The sequence below is a fragment of the Myxine glutinosa genome, chromosome 12, assembly GCF_964187855.1.
Source record: "Myxine glutinosa chromosome 12, kmMyxGlut1.1, whole genome shotgun sequence".
Classification (NCBI taxonomy): domain Eukaryota; kingdom Metazoa; phylum Chordata; class Myxini; order Myxiniformes; family Myxinidae; genus Myxine; species Myxine glutinosa.
Window position 1 is genome coordinate 47746120 of NC_136272.1, and position 19108 is coordinate 47765227.

General features: G+C 43.0%; 1 protein-coding gene across 1 annotated transcript in view; it reads left to right on the plus strand.

Annotated features, from left to right (window-relative positions):
• LOC137437849 (FERM domain-containing protein 6-like) overlaps positions 1–16165 on the plus strand; it is a 40431-nt gene extending 24266 nt beyond the window's left edge. Inside the window, exons 2-5 of the mRNA XM_068132521.2 lie at positions 10681–10749; positions 10927–11101; positions 11441–11680; positions 15647–16165. Of these exons, the coding sequence (XP_067988622.2) occupies positions 10681–10749; positions 10927–11101; positions 11441–11680; positions 15647–15750 (588 nt within the window). The 3' untranslated portion in view covers positions 15751–16165. The remainder of the gene's footprint in view (positions 1–10680; positions 10750–10926; positions 11102–11440; positions 11681–15646) is intronic.
• The last annotated feature ends 2943 nt before the right edge of the window (positions 16166–19108 follow it).

A 19108-nucleotide genomic window follows, 5' to 3' on the forward strand; every position in this document is an offset into this window, starting at 1 on the left:
CAACATAATTTCAACATTGCATTCAATGCATTTTTTCCAACGCTTTACTAAAGCCTGGATTCCTCTAGAAAAAAATATTTTGGCTGCTTGTTTAGCCATTCGTGCACCGCCTCTTGAACCTCTTCGTCGGATCGGAAAGTGGTTCCACCAAGCGCCTCTTCAAGTGGCCCAAAGGTGTGGTAATGCGAAGGGGCGAGGTCTGGCGAGTAGGGTGGATGAGGAAGACACTCAAAATGCAGGTCCTCGATTGTTGCAGCTGCAGTGTAGGAAGTATGGGGCCGAGCATTGTCATGCTGCAGCAGACAAACAGACAAACAGGGGTGAAAACATAACCTCCATCCACCTTCGGTGGTGGAGGTAATAATCCGCAAAATAAGTTTGTATATACCCGCTTGCAAGGTTCCACCCTCGGCCTGACTGACTGACTACACTCGATCTATGGAGACTGTCTCATGATCACCGTTAATATCGAGTATGAAGTCTCCTCGGAACATTGTAGAACTTTGCAGAGCCACCATATGATTGCTGCAAGGGTTTCCGGACAGACACATAGACATGCTGTACGTCGTATACGTGGGTGCATGTAGAAAATTTCTGGAGAATAAAATCCAGGCATGACAAAGGTGTACATACGTGTTGGTGTCGCCCAGAGGCCCTGCATGGCTGCACAAAGTTAGTTGGCAAAGTTGGTGACATCGGATGCCGAGAAGAATTCTCCTGGGGAATGAAGCAGTGTATCATACAATAGCTCTGCAGTGGAGCATTAAGTATGCCGTCCGTCCTGTGCGTTGAGTTGTCATGTACTTTCAGGGAAGACTTGAGTTGGCAGTGGAAAGGGTCCACCATACCATTCGCTGCTGGATGGTAAGCGGTGGTTCATACAGGGTCGGTACCCAGGAGTCGAGTCAGCTCGCAAAATAGAGCCTATTCAAACTGGCTCCCATGATCTGTAGTGATGGTTGATGGAACCCCAAAACGTGTAATCCAGGTGTGAACAAAGGCCCTGGCGATGGTGGTTGAGGTGATGTCAGATATCGATGTAGCCTCCAACTAACGGGTGATGGGATCAACGCAAGTCAGTAAATAGTGGTGCCCATTTGAAGGTGGTACGGGTACGACAAGATCCACATGGACCCTTTCAAAGTGCCAATCTGGTGTTGAAAAGCTCCCGAGTGGTGCAACAGTTTGACGATGGATATTGGTGCGTTGACATTGAAGACATTGTCTGGCCCAACGGCGCACATCTACGTTGATGCGTGTCCAGACGTAGCACAAGGTGATGAGTTGATGGGTTACTCGAATACCTGGGTACGTGAGTGAATGAAGTGTCGAAGACTATGACGGAATGCTGCGGTAACGAGAGGGCAGGACTGTCCTGTCAATGAATCACACACATGTGTAGTGTTTGTCCCTGTTACTGCTACCTTGTGAAATGCGAGTGGACCAACTGCATACTGTAGTCAGTGGATGGAGCAACATGCAAGTGCCTTTGTTCTGCTGCAAGTGCATTAAAATCTATGGCGAGTGTGCTGGTAGAAGACAACACCAATACCTCGATGTGTGAGAGAGTGTCACCCACCCAGTTTGCGATTCCTTTGGTGTGCCGGATGTCAGTGGTGAACTGCGAGATATAACTGAGTTGACAAAGTGTGTGAGGAGAGTCCAAATGGGTAAATAGAGCGAAAGTTAAAATGACACAATCATGAATGTTTTTGACGATATATGTTTTAGCGGATGATATCCCTGTCCCATTATCACAAAATCATATTTTGGGAGAATAATAAGCCGCATAATCATGTTTTAAAATCGGACCATTTTCACTTCCGTTATGCAAGTAGCCACTTCCGTATATTCACGTGACGTCACGGGTGCACAGCTCAAAAGTGTGAACCTTGTGTCAATTTACCAGCCAAATTAGCGCATGCACATTTCTATTTCCAATACTTTGCTTCCAAATTAGCACATTGTCGTAAAATATCTCTCATCTCCATTGCATACTCTGGTGACAAGAAGCCAACGATCTAATATAAAAAATCTATTTGTTACAGTGCTCGTCTGGCCTCAAAGCCTAAACTCTGAGCTATCTGTATATTTTCAGGCAGCTTGACACATTAGCACAAGTCTGTCTCACTGCCATGTGTCTGTATTCCCACATTTCCCATGAAACTGCCTTTTCCTATGCCTGGACAGCTCATCGAGGGCCTGGGCCGCATGTACGTGGTTCAGAATATTTTGTACCTGCACGCAGAGCATCGTGGCCTCTCGACACTTGCTGCACGTCGTGCTTTCACACGACTCACACCATGCCTTCTCCCAGACGTCACTGCACATGTGCACCGTGTCATAAGGGTGCTCTCTCCTTCTCACACTCACCTTTGTACATTTATTACAGTACATACACACTAGGCCTTGCTGAATCAAATGGTTACAAGATTGGGTTGTGATTGAAAATCAAACTTTCAAAATGCGTTTTTCCCTTCTTTCTTTTATTGCAATTCACAGAGGAAGAAAGCTGGATACGAGTCAGTGTTGCTAGCAATATGCATGCAAGGTCTTTTGCTACTCCAGGTGAGGTCTCATGCACCATTTTGCTTTGGTCTAGGACTTCGATCTATAGGAGATCGGGACAGCGCTCGTCACGCTGTATGTCGTTGATTGTTATCTCCACCAGATCGCACCTAACCCCCTAGTTTTGGTTTGCATTGGCGGGAACGATAGTCTGGGTGGCAGACAGGCTGTTCGCTCCTTGCGGATAATGCCGTTTCTACCATGTGAGACGTAATCCATGGCTGGTGCTCACCATTAAAGTCAGGAGGTGCCTTGTTTCATATATATATATATATATATATATATATATATATATATATATATATATATATATATATATATATATATATATAGGAATGCATTGATATTTGTAAAACATTTTGTGCCTGGTTAGGAGTTTCCTTGTTTTGATATTCAGTTTATTGATTTATGGTTGTGGCCAGTTTATTATTCTGCAGCTGCACTGGAATACTGGTATTGCGAGTTGGTTTATGGCTTTGATTTTGTTCCTTGGAGAAAGGTATGTTTTCAGGATCAGCCTCGTTCTACACAGGTATTCTTTGGTAATTATTTTGCAAATTTGTTTGCGATATATTTGGTGGCTGTCTTCTAATCTGAGGTGTGTGTGTGTGTGTGTGTGTGTGTGTGTGTGTGTGTGTGTGTGTGTGTGTGTGTGTGTGTGTGTGTGTGTGTGTGTGTGTGTGTGTGTGTGAGAGCTCCACGACGAGTCTTAGATCCTGTGAATAAAAAAAAGTACATATCGATGTTCAAGAAACGAGAGAGTTCATAGAACACCTTATCCCGCACTTTCTTGAGAAAGAAAGACATGGCGGTGTCTATGAGCTGAAAATTTGATTGGTCTTGATTTGTATTCTACATTGTTCAAGTATATGATTACATTGAAATAACAAAGATCTTAGAAGTTTTAGAAAAACAATTCTGGACGTTTACTGCTGTTGATGCAGCATGTTTTACACCATCTCATCGAACACGTTACATTAGTTCTTCATTGCTGTTGTTTGTGTCCTTAATTATGTAAGTTTCCTGTTTTTAATGATTTTAAAATTTCTGTGATTGCAAGACAGGCAGACAGAGTAAAAAAATATTATCTCATTCTCCATGCACACATGCCATCGGGACGAAGTCTGAGCTAAAGTATTGCAAAACTACATGTTTGTTTTCTGATTCAGGTTCCGATTCATGTTCAAAATATAACATTTAATTGAAATCACGGTTTCAAAAATCAAAACAAACTTATGTCTGTAGAGAGGCAGAGAGACAAAAGAGAGACATTTGCTTAACCCCGCTTTTTTGCAATTAATTATTTTGAGTCGATCCCAAAGGGTTCTTCATCACTTTTCGATGACGAATTTAGGCCCAGGAAAACAACTCGATGGTATTCACAGAATACTTACCCAGCGCAGTCAACTTGTTGCGAGCCAACTCTTCTGTTTTTGAACTTTTTTTGTCTTTGATCCAATATGGCTACCAGACCACATGAGTGATGACATCATAAATTTATAATCTCTAATACAACTGTTGCATAGATCATGCTCAATACATTTCAAACTTATCAGACCAAGCGTTGTCCCTGTCAAATTATGACGTCATAATTATGGCACCAATGACGTCATCGTTAACAACACCTATTCCCCATATGGAGTTCTTTACAATGAGCCATGTTTAAATTTTTTCCATGCAGCGGTTTTGGAGATAGAGGTGCAACATTTTTCGTTTTTTCCAAGATGGCGCCTGTACCACATGACCTATGACATGATTAATCATTAAAATATTCTACATGAGGAGGCATTGCGATGATGAAAATTTCGTGCCCATCAAACCAACAGTTGCTGAAAAAGAATATTCACAATGATCGGATAAGTGTTGTTGTGAAAATCAAGATACAACAGCAACCCCAAAGTAGGTTTAATCGTAATTCGTTCTCAACATCATCTAGAGAGAAACCAATAAACATGGTATTAATAATACATACAGGTGAATACAGGTGCAGACAGGCTGTATGACTATAAAAGCTTTGATACATATTGCAGACACGTTACCTTTCTAAGGGAAGCCCAGAGAAGCTCTAGAGGTACATCGCTAGGGTTACATCGTGGTGACGGATCTACATCGCCTGTCCGCGCTGATATATATATATAGGAACCGAGAAAGGGTCGCGTAGCGGCCATGAGGCGAATAACATCAGTGTCGTAATTTGGATGACGATTTCATTACAAGTGTTGAACTTGTCAAATTATGACGTCATAACGAAGGCACCGATGATATCATCATTAACATATCTTATTCCCCAAGGGGAGTACTTGACAATGAGCCATGTTTCAATTTTTTCCATGGAGCGCTTTCGGAGATATAGAGGTGCAACTTTTTAGATTTTTTTTTCCAAAATTGCGTCTGTACCATGTGACCTATGACGTTATAATTATCATAAAAAAATTATACAGAAGGAGCCACAAATTCTGAAAAATTTGTGTTCATCGGTCTAACAGTTGCAGAGGAATTTTTGTTTTATTCATAGTGATCAGATCAAGCGTTGTACTTGTCGAATTATGATGTCATAATTAAGGCACCGATGACATCACAATCAACATATCTTATTTCCCATGGTGAGTACTTGACAATGAGCCATGTTTATTTTTTTTCCATTAAGCGGTTTGGGAGATATAGAGGTGTAACGTTTTTCCAAGATGGCGTCCATACCACGTGACCGATGACGTCATAATTATAAATAAAAAAATTATACAGGTGGAGGTGCTGCTATGTAAACTTTAGTGTCAATCGGACCAACGGTTCCCGAGAAAATGAATTTTTAAAATGCAGACACGTATGGCACACGTACACATGTGAATGTTTAACCCCGCTTTTCGCTTCGCGAGTGCAGGGTAATAAGAGGAGGGGGAGACAAGATGGGGAGAGAGATGGAAGCACACAAGCACAACAGCAGAGAACAGGACATCGGGAGATCTGTTCAAAGGGAGAGGGCAGGGGGAGTTTGGGAGGCGGGAAGGGGAGGGAAGGGGTACACGGTACAAAACAAATTGACACAAGGAATTTCAGGAATGAAGTCGGGGATTGAAAGATGTGGATTTGGGGTGTATTAACAGGGGTAGGAAAGATCAAGGTTTTGGATGGGGGAAGATAAGAGATGCAGGTTAACAGCTTTTTTAAAGACCTGGAGGGAGGAGTGGGATTGAAGAGAGTGTGGGAGTTTGTTCCAGAGGCGGGAAAAAAGAGGAATGAAAGAGTGAAGGTGAGCAGAGAGTCTTGATTTTGGCAGTTTCACCAGAAGAGGGTTGCTAGAAGTTATTGTGCATCCTGCAGGAATATTTCGGGGACACAGCGTAGACAGAGCTGGGGGAGCTAGGCCAGAGAGGAGTCGGTAGAAGACAGAAGGACCACCATCCTGCCTGTGGTGAGAGAGTGAAAGGCCCTCAGAATCAGTTTCATCGTGGGAGATACCAATGATCCTGAAAGCTTTGGTTTCTACAGCAAGAAGCCAAGCTCGGTGTGAGGCAGGAGCACCAGCCCAGAGTGGAGAGCAGTATTCCATTGAGCTACGAATGAAAGCATTGTATGTGGTGAGGAGCTCAGGTGTGCCAAAGAAGGACTTCACATGAAGAAGGATGCCCAGTCGGCGACTGGCTTTGGAGGCCAGCTTGGAAATGTGGTTTTCCCAGGAAGGATCATGGCAGATAGTGAGACCCAAAAGGTTGATTGACAGAACGTCTGAGAGAGGATTGTTGAGAAAGTAGTTGGGAGGGTTTTCCAGACGGTCTTTTCAGAGAGTTATAGTGAGGGTGTTAGATTTGTCAGGATTGAAAGACATGTTCCACTTGTTTGACCAGTTTGTGATTTTGTCCAGGTCCGTAGAGAGTGAAGAGGCTGCTGCCTGCCAATCTGAGGGTTGAGATATGGAGCGGCAGACAGTGGAGTCATCAGCAAAGAGATAGAGAGGATTTTCCAGAGAGTCGGAAAGATCATTGATGAATACCAAAAAAAAAAGCACAGGGCCCAGAACACTGCCTTGAGGAACTCCAGCCTGAACAGGAAGGGGAGAGGAGAGAAATCCATTCAGGGCCACATGTTGACTGCGACCGGAAAGGACGTCCGCAAGCCATGCGTGGAGCTTTCCATGGATACCATAGGAGGAGAGTTTGGTGAGCAGAGCGGGGTGCCAGACCATAATCGAAGGCTCGTGATATGTCAAGGGAGACAGCTCTAATTTCCTGTTTGGCATTGAGGACCTCCATCCATAGTTGAGACAGCAGAAGCAGACAACAGAAGTTAAGGAACTTAGTCATAACCAAGTCTTGAAGAGATGATGTACCGTTGCCTGAGACCCGGGTCGGGAAATTGACAGATTGTGTCAGTCCCAATGAGCATGTCCAGAGTAGAGTGACCTGGTCTAAATCCAATTTGATGATCCGAGATCAAGCCATTGGAGAAGAAGAAAGATTTTATATCAGAAGCGATGATGGATTCCATGATCTTGCTGATGTTTGGGAGCAGGCTGATTGGTCTGTAGTTGCAAGAGTCTGTTTTTGCAACTTTTTTGTGTAAAGCGGTAATGTTGGCTGATTTCCAAGATGATGGCAGATGACCTTGAGCAAAAGGGGGTGACAAGAACAGAGAGGGTGTGAAAGAGCTACAGAGCAGGATTTTAGATCCCGTGGGCTGATGCCATCTGGTCCAATTGCAGAATCAGAGTCGAGGTTTGACAAAAACTTCTCCACCTTGTCAGGAGAGAAGGACACAGATTCCAGGAGCAGCTTGGTTTCACCCCAGGTGGGTACAGAGAGAGATGGGGTTGGGACAATATTTTGAGGCAAACACAGAGTTAAGGCATTCAGCTTTTTCATGTACAGTGTCAGCTTTGTAGCCGTTTTCGCTAAGGGAGGGAATGGAGGAGGAACAAACACCAGAAACAGATTTGAACAGACGCCACCAGGTTTTGGAAGAGGGAGGCAGGTTTGAGAGTTCAGTCTTGAGAGTAGAGAGATATTGTTTCCTGGCTCTCCTGAGGGTCGACACACACTTGTTCCTGGCTTTGTCAAAGGAACTGAGATTGCCTTCAGTTGGATTAGCCTTCCAAGAGGCAAAGGCAAGTTGTTTCATGGTAACTACCTCACCACAAGATTCTGTGTACCATGGATGGGAGGAAGGGTATGACAACTGAAGACAAGATGGGATAAATATTTGCATGAGAGAGAGCAGTTTACTTTGGAAGAATTCCCAGGATGAGTTGATGTCAGAGGCGGTAGAGATGGGAGACCAGTCCATGTGATTGATGGCTGCTGGAAGACCGTGCCAGTCGGCCTGAGTGAAATACCAGACTCGTCGACGCTGAGGAGGTTCTCTGAGAATGGCCAGAGAGATGTCCGCTTTAACAAGCACATCATCAGATGAACCGATTGGAGCAGAAGAAGAGCAGCAGACGTTTTGAGGGAACTTAGTCATAACCAAGTCTTGAAGAGATGATGTACCGTTGCCTGAGACCCGGGTCGGGAAATTGACAGATTGTGTCAGTCCCAATGAGTCGCAGAAGTCCCTTGCTGAGGTGCCATGGCTGGTGAGAGAGGTACCCACACACAGCCAGCTGGCATGATGACAGTTGAAGTCGCCACATATGAGGAAGAGAGAGTTGGGATGAGTGGATAGAAGTTGGTCCATGTTCTTAGACAGCGAGATGTAAATGGAGTCATTACTGTTTGGTGGATGGTGCAGAACACATATGAATAAAAGGTGGGAGCGGAGGGCAAGCTGTAGCCAGAGGTACTCCTGGGGGTGTGGTGGAGAGAGGGCAGTGCAGGGAGAGTGAGGAAGAGAGTTTTTGATAAAATAAAATATCAACCCCGCCACCAGGACGAGGCTCAGGTCTATCATACCGGAGGAGGGAGTTACCAGTAAGAGAAATTAAGGAATCAGAGACATCTTGGAGGAGGAAAGTTTGTTAAGCAGATCAAGTCTGGCTTGTCTGAAGCAACCTGTATGGAGAGATCAATCAGGTTTGAGTGAAGGCCCCGGATGTTTGAGGTCCATACCGCTAAGGAAGCGAGAGGAGGAGGAGCATTGGATACAGGACAGGGGAGTGGAGGGGTATGGAAATATGAGGGAGGAGAGATGGAGGTAGGGAGAGCTGTTGACAGTGTGTCGGAGATTGCAGGAAAGCTAGGGAAAGGATGAGGAGGACAAAAGGTTTGATGGTGATGGGATGAGGCACAGTGAGGTGGTGTTTGAGGCATGGCAGAGTGAAGTTGAAGGTTGGAGGATGTGGAGGTATGATTTGGTGCGGAGAAGTAGTGGGGAGGGGGCATCTTTGTTGTTGGAGTTAAGAGGCAACTTTGAGTAGTAGGGGTGAGGGGAGAATGGAAGAAAAATGGTGAGGCGGAAGTTTTGAAGGGGTGCGATGAGGGGGGAAAATTGAGGGGGAGTGGTGAGCATGGAGATTTGAGGGGGGAAATTTGAGGGTGAAGGGTGGGGAGGTGGGGGGGGGGGGGGAGAGAAATTTGAAATTTTGAATGATTAAAGAAAATAAAGTTTAAACTCAGTTTAAAGCCAAGTTTAAACATCGCAGTGCATATTAAATAAATGGGGTTTAATTAAGTCGGATTAATTCAGATTAATAATTAATTAACCATGAGTTCTCAACGACGATCATACACCGCGGCCCAAAAACGAAACATTGTTCGATACGCTGAAGATCACGGCAACAGAGGTGCTGGGTGGGAATTCGATGGAATATCTGAGGTGAACATCAGACTATGGAGATGACAGAACGAGCGTCTGCAGTCGCTCCCACGAAGCAAAATGGCTGAACGGGTCATGGGGCCACCCATCCCGAGCTGGAGGCCAAACTGCTCGATTGGGACACAGATCGTCGGCAGCAAGGCGGTGATGTCAGCATTTTGGAGGTGTGTGTGAAAGCCGTCATGCTTGCGAAGACGCTGCCAAACATGGTCACCTTCAATGCGTCACATGGATGGGGAGATCGTTTTATGAAGCGGCACAGTCTCTACCTGGACAATGACATAGAAGGTGCAAATCTGGAGGAGTTTCTTCATCTCTTCAATGAGACGGACGAGTCGGATACTGAATACTTTACTTCATAATTGTGAACTTCCAGATTTTATATTCTATATATTAAACATTTAGCTATTCTTTGTCGTTCTTGTTTGAGTATTGCCACTTCCGTTTTCGAAGATGTCCCCAACGATCGTTTCAATCTGAAAAACACTTCCAAAAAAATTAGACCTATGTATAATATGCACCTCGAACTTTAAAAAGACTTTTGGGCAAATAAAGTGTGCGTTATATCAAAGTTTTACAGTATATAGTACGTGCCTGTAAATTGTGCATACGGTATTGCCTGCAGCGCCTATTCCAGTGTTTTCCCACTAAATCCTTGTTTGAATCCTATCCTCCATTTATCCTTCCAATTTATGCCCTGTTAGTAATAAACTTATCAAAGATTGTGTCTTGACCTATCCTGTCCGGGTTTTGGTCTGAAATAGCGCTCCTGGGGATAATTAGGCCAAGCGGTTAGTTGTTTTCTGATAGACAATAGGGTATGGCGCGAAACGTTGGTTCGCTCAGGCCATTAACATCTTTTGCACGACTGCTGGCACGGTTCCCAGTCTCCTTCAATCATCTTGCCAGTACGGTAAACCAACATTGGGCGCGAAGATCTGACCAAAAGTGAATGTTTTAGATGACATCCGTGGTTTTCTTATAGATGTGTCCGCCTTTCGGCGTTATCCCGATGGCTGCATCCACGCCAAAATTGTTGAAGTTTAAGTATGGGTCCCCTTACAAGGAGCTTCAACAAAGGAAGTGGCCATTCATCCCATCAATATTGCAGAATGGCTGCCAATTTATGGTTGTTTGTCCATGCTCTATCTTTTTAACACGCATCAAGCAAGGAAGTAGCACATACCATTATTAAAGTTTTTGGTGTGACTCGGCCAGGGTTCAAACGAATGACGTCTGAGACTCATAGCGGAGGCCTTGAATCTTACACCACCGAGTCTGGTTTGATTTTCCACACTACAGATTAAGGAGTATATCTGAGCGTTTTACACTCGTAAACATTTCACTGAAGCTGCCCTCCCGTGTCAGGTTGAAGACGGTGTGCAGAAACTTCTTTGCGAGTATCCTTGGGCGAATGTTGGGAAACTTTCCATGCAGGTGAGGAAAGGTCAGAGCTTGTTACCTTGTTGGTTAATGTCGAAAAACTTGGTATACGCAATCACATAAGAAAGAAAATGAAGCAAAGCACAACATTTACAGGGATTTCACGATCTTTTGTGTGTGTGGGTCTATGTTTAAATCTGCTAAAAGCAGGGTGTGTGCATGTTCGCATAGAGAGAAGAGCTGGTTATCTGCCTGGAGGGCCGACCATCTGCCGGGCGGCTTGTGCTGACCTTACTAGGTACACATAATGCTGCGCATCTGCTGCACCAAGTGGAACGCAGCCGGCGGTGGTATTCTCAAGTCGTGCCGCTCCTGAAGCAACTGCAGACACAAGAGGAAAGCGAAGGTGCGTCACATTGGCACTGTCTTGAGAAATTATGAGGGAGAGTAGTAAGGAGAGGGGAAAGAAGCAGCATAAAGGGGGGCACAACGGGGAGGAGAGAGAGTCAATATTCCACCATTTTTCATAGGCAATAAATAAATCTTGTAAAAATCCTTTAAAGTGAGGTTTTGGTGGGAAAAGGTGGCTTGAGTCAGTATAAACACACACACACACACACACACACACACACACACACACACACACACACACACACACACACGTATAGTGTTGGGAATCCAGTCATGAGTGTAACACTATGACTGGCATAGGAGTAGTAAGTCTAACCTTTCCCTTCTCCAACAGATAAACCATCGTATCGGGAGTTCTATGTGAGTAAAGACTCAAAAACGACCGCCGAGCAGACCTCTGGGGGTCAGAGAAATGGCGTGCGAGGTGATTGCCCTAGAGGGGTGATGGAGAGTAATGAGAGGGCAAAAAGGCCACCGGCTCACCAGATCGACACAGCAGCTGAATGTCCGGGGTTCACTTCAACGACCTTTCAAGGAGACCACGGCAGAATGGTGATGCCACAAAGCCATAACGGTAAACAACAAATGTGATTGGTGCAATTTATGACATTTGGTATCGACATAGTATGTGCCTACACAGTGTCCCACATAAGGCTGAACCATATATTTATGAAATTACTCGTACAAATGTGAAAGGATTTAAACTATAAAAATAGACATTAAGAATACAGTTTAGCATTTACTTATTTGTGATTTGGAAGTTTGTGAGTTCTTTCAATGTGTTCACCATATTTTTCTTGGATACCATTTCTCATGCGTCGTGAAAAGTCAGAAAACACATTTTGTTGCCGTTCCTCAGAATCAGCAATGCAGTCCTTAAGTTATTAAAGGTCTGGAGACAGAACTGATGACGGAATCGGTCCAACAAGACCAATCTAGCTTTTCTCGCACTTCTTATGTAGCTGCGCACGCACAACTCAACCCCAGCGTGGAGGTGCACTATCTTCTTGAAGTCGAAGCATTCACTCATTGAATTCCACAGTTTGTTGCAACTGGAGGATAATCTATTTTTTTTTTGTACACTTGGTCGAGGCTCATGGAAGAGCGAGAACAGAATGGAAAGGGTGAAACACCAACAGCAGAGTAGAAGTGAGGGTGAGATCAAGGGGAGGGGGGAGACTCACGGGATGAACAAGCTGCACACAAACTGAATGAAATGCAGAAAGAAGAGGAAGGGGAAAGCAGAGATGAAACAGAGAAGGAACAAACCAACCAGCAAACTGGCAAATGAAAAGAGGAGAGGTGAAAATCACAACCTGGAAAAGCTTGATGGAATACTCCATGGAATATTCCATTTACAGCTTGATGGAATACTGCTTTCCCCTCTGGGCTCGGGGCCCTGCCTCACGCCGTGGAAACCAAGTCCTTCAAGATCATTGGAATCTCTCGCATTGGACCTGAGTCTATGCGCCTATCACTTTGCCATTCACTTTGTATCATTTATCATTATAATTTAATAATTTATATAATCAATCACTTTTATAATTTGTATCATGATAATTTATCATTATCATATCACTTTGCCTATCACTTTGCCATTTGCCTATCACTTGGTCATTTGAAAAAGTAAGTACACCCCATGTAAAGTTTTGTCTTTTTCAACATATTTCAACATACAGCTTTTGATCTTCATTTCAACAATATTGATGGATAAAGGTGATATAATATAACAAATATCATGAAACATTTACATTTTGTAGTCCATTGTATAATTTAAATAAACATAAATGCAAATTTCGCATGTGGAAAAAGTAAGTACACCCCGACATTTATCACTACTTCAAATACCTAAAATTAGAATCAGGTGCACCAGCTCAGGTGCAAATGATGAGAACATCTTTAGAGAGGATCTTGGAGGAACCTGTCTTATTTAAACCTCAGACATTTAGTTTGGTTTGTTCTGTGTTGTTGAAGAGTGCGGCGTCACCATGCCTAGATCAAAAGAGCTCTCTGAGGCCTTCACAAAGAAGATTATAGATGCCTATGAGTCTGGGAAGGGATTCAAAAAGATCTCCAAACTATTTGAAATCAATCATTCGACTGTCCGGAAGATCGTCTACAAGTGGAGAAGATTTTAAACAACTGTCAACTTGTGCAGGCCAGGCCACCCCAGCAGGTTCAGCCTGCGAGCAGACCGCAAGATGTTGAAAGAAGTCTCCAAGAACCCCAGAATGTCATCACAGGACCTACAGGTAGCTCTTGCCACAGTTGATGTCAAAGTGCACGAGTCTACCATTAGAAAGAGGCTGCACAAATTTGATCTATATGGGAGGTGTGCCAGGAGGAAACCTTTGCTGTCCAGAAAGAACATCAGGGCAAGACTAAAGTTTGCCAATGAACACCGAGGCAAAGACCAGCACTTCTGGAACAATGTGCTCTGGACAGATGAGTCAAAGGTAGAGCTATTTGGCCACAGTACCAGAAGACATGTTTGGCGAAAACCAAAGACAGCATTTGACCACAAGCACCTGATACCAACTGTAAAGCATGGTGGTGGAAATATTATGGTTTGGGGCAGCTTTGTTGCATCAGGGCCTGGGCAGCTCACAATCATAGAATCCACTATGAATTCTTCATTGTACCAGAGGGTGCTTGAGGATAATGTGAGGCAATCTGTCGGAAAGTTGAAGCTCAACCGAAGGTGGACCTTGCAACATGACAATGACCCTAAACATACCAGTAAATCTACGAAGGAATGGCTGAAAAGAAAGAAATGGAGAGTTTGGGAATGGCCAAGTCAAAGCCCGGATCTAAATCCCATCGAGATGTTGTGGGGAGATTTGAAACGAGCTGTGCATGCAAGAAACCCCTCAAACATCGCACAGCTGAAAGAATTCTGCATGGAGGAGTGGGCAAAAATTTCTCCCAGTCGATGTCAGAGACAGGTAGACAGTTATAAGAAACGCCTACTTGAGGTTGTTTCTGCCAAAGGGGGCAATACCACCTATTAGAGCCAAGGGTGTACTTACTTTTTCCACATGCGAAATTTGCATTTATGTTTATTTAAATTATACAATGGACTACAAAATGTAAATGTTTCATGATATTTGTTGTATTATATCACCTTTATCTCTCAATATTGTTGAAATGAAGATCAAATAGCTGTATGATGAAATATGTTGAAAAAGTCAAAACTTTACACGGGGTGTACTTACTTTTTCACGTGACTGTATCACAATCACCATGCTCTACCTTGACGTTTTTCATTCAGTGTGAAACACAAACACACCGATTGTTAAAATGGTCATCAAATATCGAAAGCATCGGCGTTACATCTTCCAACAAAATGGTACATATAGGCCTTAGGCTTCATGCCTCACCTTCGGACAAATTAAGCCCAGGTTTATTAATACAGTAATAATAATAATAGTAAATATGACCATAACACTTTAATCCCAATGTTGTGAATATATATTAGTTAATCGATTGAAGCGGTGTACGGTTCATGAATCAATGATAAGCGGTGTACGGTACTAACAATCGTGGAAGTAAGGAATTCACCTCGGTTTTTTGATCGCATATTATTAACCCAATCCTTGTGGGGTATATAGATTACAGTAGATCTTCCCTCAGTTCTGTAAGTAAAACTTACCTCACGGATGTCGGGATTCCTCCAAATTTTTGTTTAATGTTATAAACAGCATTAGCGACAGTTTAAAAAGCTAATCATGTGTGTTTGTGGTTTATAATATTTTACAAGCCCAGCCCATTACAAGCCCATTAGCGACAATATTTTACAAGCCCAGCTACGCTGCTGTTAGACTTTCGGTCTTCGTTTCGATGTTCATTTATATTTTCGTATTTTTTTTATCAGTAATGTTTTGTAAACCAAATATCCTTACTCTTAAGGCTTTTGTTTGATAATAAAACCGAAATTATCCTATCTATACTATAAGAGAGCCATTTGTTTGTGTGTCTGTGTGTCGCCATTTTTCTCAGAGACGTCCAACCAGATATTCATCAAACTTTCAGAGGTTCACCAATGGGTGTCGGGGAGTGTTTTTAAGCAACAAAAACTTTTGAAAAAAAAAAAGTTGGATTTCTTTCCCCCTAATTGCTCTTTAGTGCCGAAGCCTTTGTATCTATATGAAAGGTAATACTAAATAATGCCCGACCCCTTTTGTTAGTGTGTGGAGGGAAAAGTTTAAGGCCCCCACAAAAAATAGAAGAAAAAACAATATATATATATATTCAAAATGCCAAAAGGAGTAGAACAGGACCAGGCAATGCCGGGTACCCCTGCTAGTTACTGATAAATCCTTAAGGCCCAATACCATGCCTTCTCAAGGAGTAAACGGTCCTGTAGAATCGTAGATCACAGTACTGATTAGCCAATCATCCATGTCACACCAAAGCGATGCTTCATTTTCAAATTGAATATTTCATGGTGGGTTTATAATTTAACGATAATGTACAGCTTGCTTTTCTCGAAGCGTTACTTTGCGGTAGTTTTTTTTTTTTTGCCCTTTATCCAATTTAGGAACCCTCCAGGAATCAATTCCAGGAATGATTGAAATCTCTCTCGACGATTCACCAATACGTGAAGATGTGAAAAATGTCAGCTTTGCTGCTCCTGCCTTGTAGAACATGTTGAATAACACATGATTTGATTTGTTTGATTCTCTTGTTTAAATATCCCTTCCACGATCTCCGCAAGGAGCTCCCTGATGTTTGTCTTCCTCGATTATGTGCCTTTGATCAAGATTCTATCCTCCCCGGTGCTTGTTGATTTGAACTTTTGTGGATAAAGTTCAATCACAAATGTCCCTTAAGTCGTCAATCATCAGGGAAATAACAGTTTTAATTTCTCTCATTGTTTGTCTGCAGTCAAATCCAATTCCTCTGTTATCACACTTCTCTTACAGCTCTCTCGTGTCGTCTTCTAACTCTCGTTCACCAACTTTCTGCATTACGAGTCGATGTTGCTCAATCTAATATGACGTAAGTGATGCCACTGATGACGTATTGGGTTACACATGTAATAAAATCATTATTGTGCAAATAAGTATCCTGCTTTATTTTGCTTACTGGCGCCAGACATTTAATTTGGTCCTTGTACGTGTTACCTCGAAGCTCTTCGTTTTCAGATGATTTTGTCTTTCTGGGTGAAACCCGAAAGCAGGAGCTTGTGTCCAGGGCTGGTGCTTAAAATGCTGAGTTTGCATACACCTGAGGTGTTGTTCTCTTTTCTTGTTCACGTAGAAATCCATCTATCCCTTATGACTGTGCACAAAGGTAGAGGACATGTAGCTAAATCACAAGGGTTGATGAAAGCAGAGAACAACTCCTGACAATCCTAAATGACCATCAATTAATTTTCTTATACAGGTATTGAGGCTCATGGAAGAGCAGTTAATGGCAGGGGTCATTGGATTAATGGCTAAAATGGAGTGAAAGGAGAACAGTGGGACCACAACTAATGGAATCATCACAACACGAGGAGGATTTTTTTTTTTTTAATCCAAAGACTAGGCTCGCGGAAGAGACAGAACACAGAACAGACCAGAACGAAGAAAGTGGAAAAGGGAGAAACACACAAATAACAGGACAGAGGGACATAGTGTGGATGGACAGTTTGAGGAAGAATGGGGAAGTGGAGAGGGAGGACATAGGGGTTGAACAAGTTGTATACAAGCTCAAACACAGCAAGAAATGGGCTGAAAGAAGGAATTGAAAACCGGGGATGAAACGGCAATGGACCAAAAAACCCCAGAAGGTGGATGGAGGGAGAGGGAGGAAATCACAATAGAAGGGATGGGGTTTGGGGATGGTTAATGAGGGTGGATAAGATCATGGGTATTAATGGGGATGACTGGAGAGGGTGGTAAACAGATATCTTGAAGACCTGGAGGGAAGCATTAGTTTGAACAGACTGATATGAGGTTGGTTCCACTGGCTAGACAAAAGAGGTACAAAGGAGTGGAGGTGAGAGATGAGCCCAGATGGGGAGAATCTCAGTGGATATACTGAAGCTAAAATAAGCATTTGGCTGAGAAATGATGCCACCAACACGGCAAATTGGTATACACGGGTGGTATGCTAACCCAGTAAGGTGGTATAGGTGTTGGGGGTGAAGAGGGAGAGGGGGGCGTGGGGGGTGGGGGGGGGGGTTGCTCAAGAAAAGTCTTACTTCAGTTTCTTAATGATAGAGTCATGAGAGGGGCCATGTTTCTATGAAACAATTGGTTTACAATGGAGTTAACAAGGAATAAGAAGGAAAGTTGATGGAGGAGGAAGACACTCGTCCCATCATACATAAAAGACAGATATCTTACAGGAGGTAAAACATTTAAAAGAGGAACGAAGAGAGGCAGTTTTAGCAACAAAGATTGGGAGTTGAGATGATAGGCCTTCCATACGATAATCGACACATATTGCTATCACAGTTAATTTGACCTCACTCTTACTCTAAAAAATGCATTAAAGGGAATAACTATTCTAACCTATACATATTAAACCTCAAGAAGTCATTTCTGCAACAATATATATATATATATATATATATATAATTATAATAATAATCCTTTATTTCAGACACAAGGTCCATACATCAATCCTTGCTGTATTAATATCACACAAAAAGGAGGTTACTCCACCTCTGCACAAATGATGAATCGCTAGAGCCTGAATCACTAATCACTGAATTGCTAACAACAATGAATGATTTCACGATGTTGTCAATACGAATGACACGGTTTCAAAAGCTATACACGAAATTCCTGAGCAATTCTTGAAAACACATCATCTTATTGTTTACAAAAGTTTGGGAAGTGCTACGCCGGCTAGTAAGGCCCGACATCCATGAAAAGGCATTATTATATCAGACAGTGATTTGACGCAAGGATGACCGAACAAAATTGCAAAACAAAGTTGAACAATACAGGTTGTAACAGCAGGATGGAAACAAACAACACTTGTTTTCATCAGAACAGATGAAAAACCTACGAAGCAGCATACTTGCTCGAACACAGAGGGAGCGATATTGTCACTTAATGTGATCATCACACGTCATTACTGATGTGACATAGGTATGTATACCTGTCAACATACTTCAATAGGCCACCACACAAGTAAAAATCAGGTACAGTGCATTCAGAAAGTATTCAGACCCCTGGCCACTCTGCCATAAAGCCCTGATCGGTGGAGTGTTGCAGTGATGGTTGTCCTTCTGGAAGGTTCTCCCATCTCCACACAGGATCTCTGGAGCTCAGCCAGAGTTACCATCGGGTTCTTGGTCACCTCTCTTACCAAGGCCCTTCTCCCCCGATTGCTCAGTTTGGCCGGGCGGCCAGCTCGAGGAAGAGTCCTGGTTGTTCCAAACTTCTTCCATTTAGGAATTATGGAGGCCATTGTGCTCCTGGGAACCTTCAATGCAGCAGAAAATTTTTTGTAGGCTTCTCCAGATCTGTGCCTCGACACAATCCTGCCTCTGAGCTCTGCAGGCAATTCCTTCGACCTCATGGCTTGGTTTTTGCTCTGATATGCATTGTCAGGTGTGAGACCTTTTATAGACAGGTGTGTGCCTGTCCAAATCATGTCCAATCAATTGAATTTACCACAGGTGAACTCCAATCAATGTGTAGAAACATCTCAAAGATGATCAAGAGAAATGGGAGGCACCTTTGCTAAATTTCAAGTGTCATAGCAAAGGGTCTGAATACTTATGTAAATGTGATATTTCAGTTTTTTATTTTAAATAAATTTGCAAAACTTTCTAAAATGCTGTTTTCTCTTTGTCATTATGGGGTATTGAGTGTAGATTGATGAGGGAAAAAATGAATTTAAACGATTTCAGCATAAGGCTGCAACATAACAAAATGTGAAAAAGTGAAGGGGTCTGAATACTGTTACAGATCGCGGTTTAGATGTTACTAGGACGTGCCCGTACGTGGGTGCCCGTTCCTTGCCAAAAAAAAAAAAAATAATGTCTTCGCCCATGCAT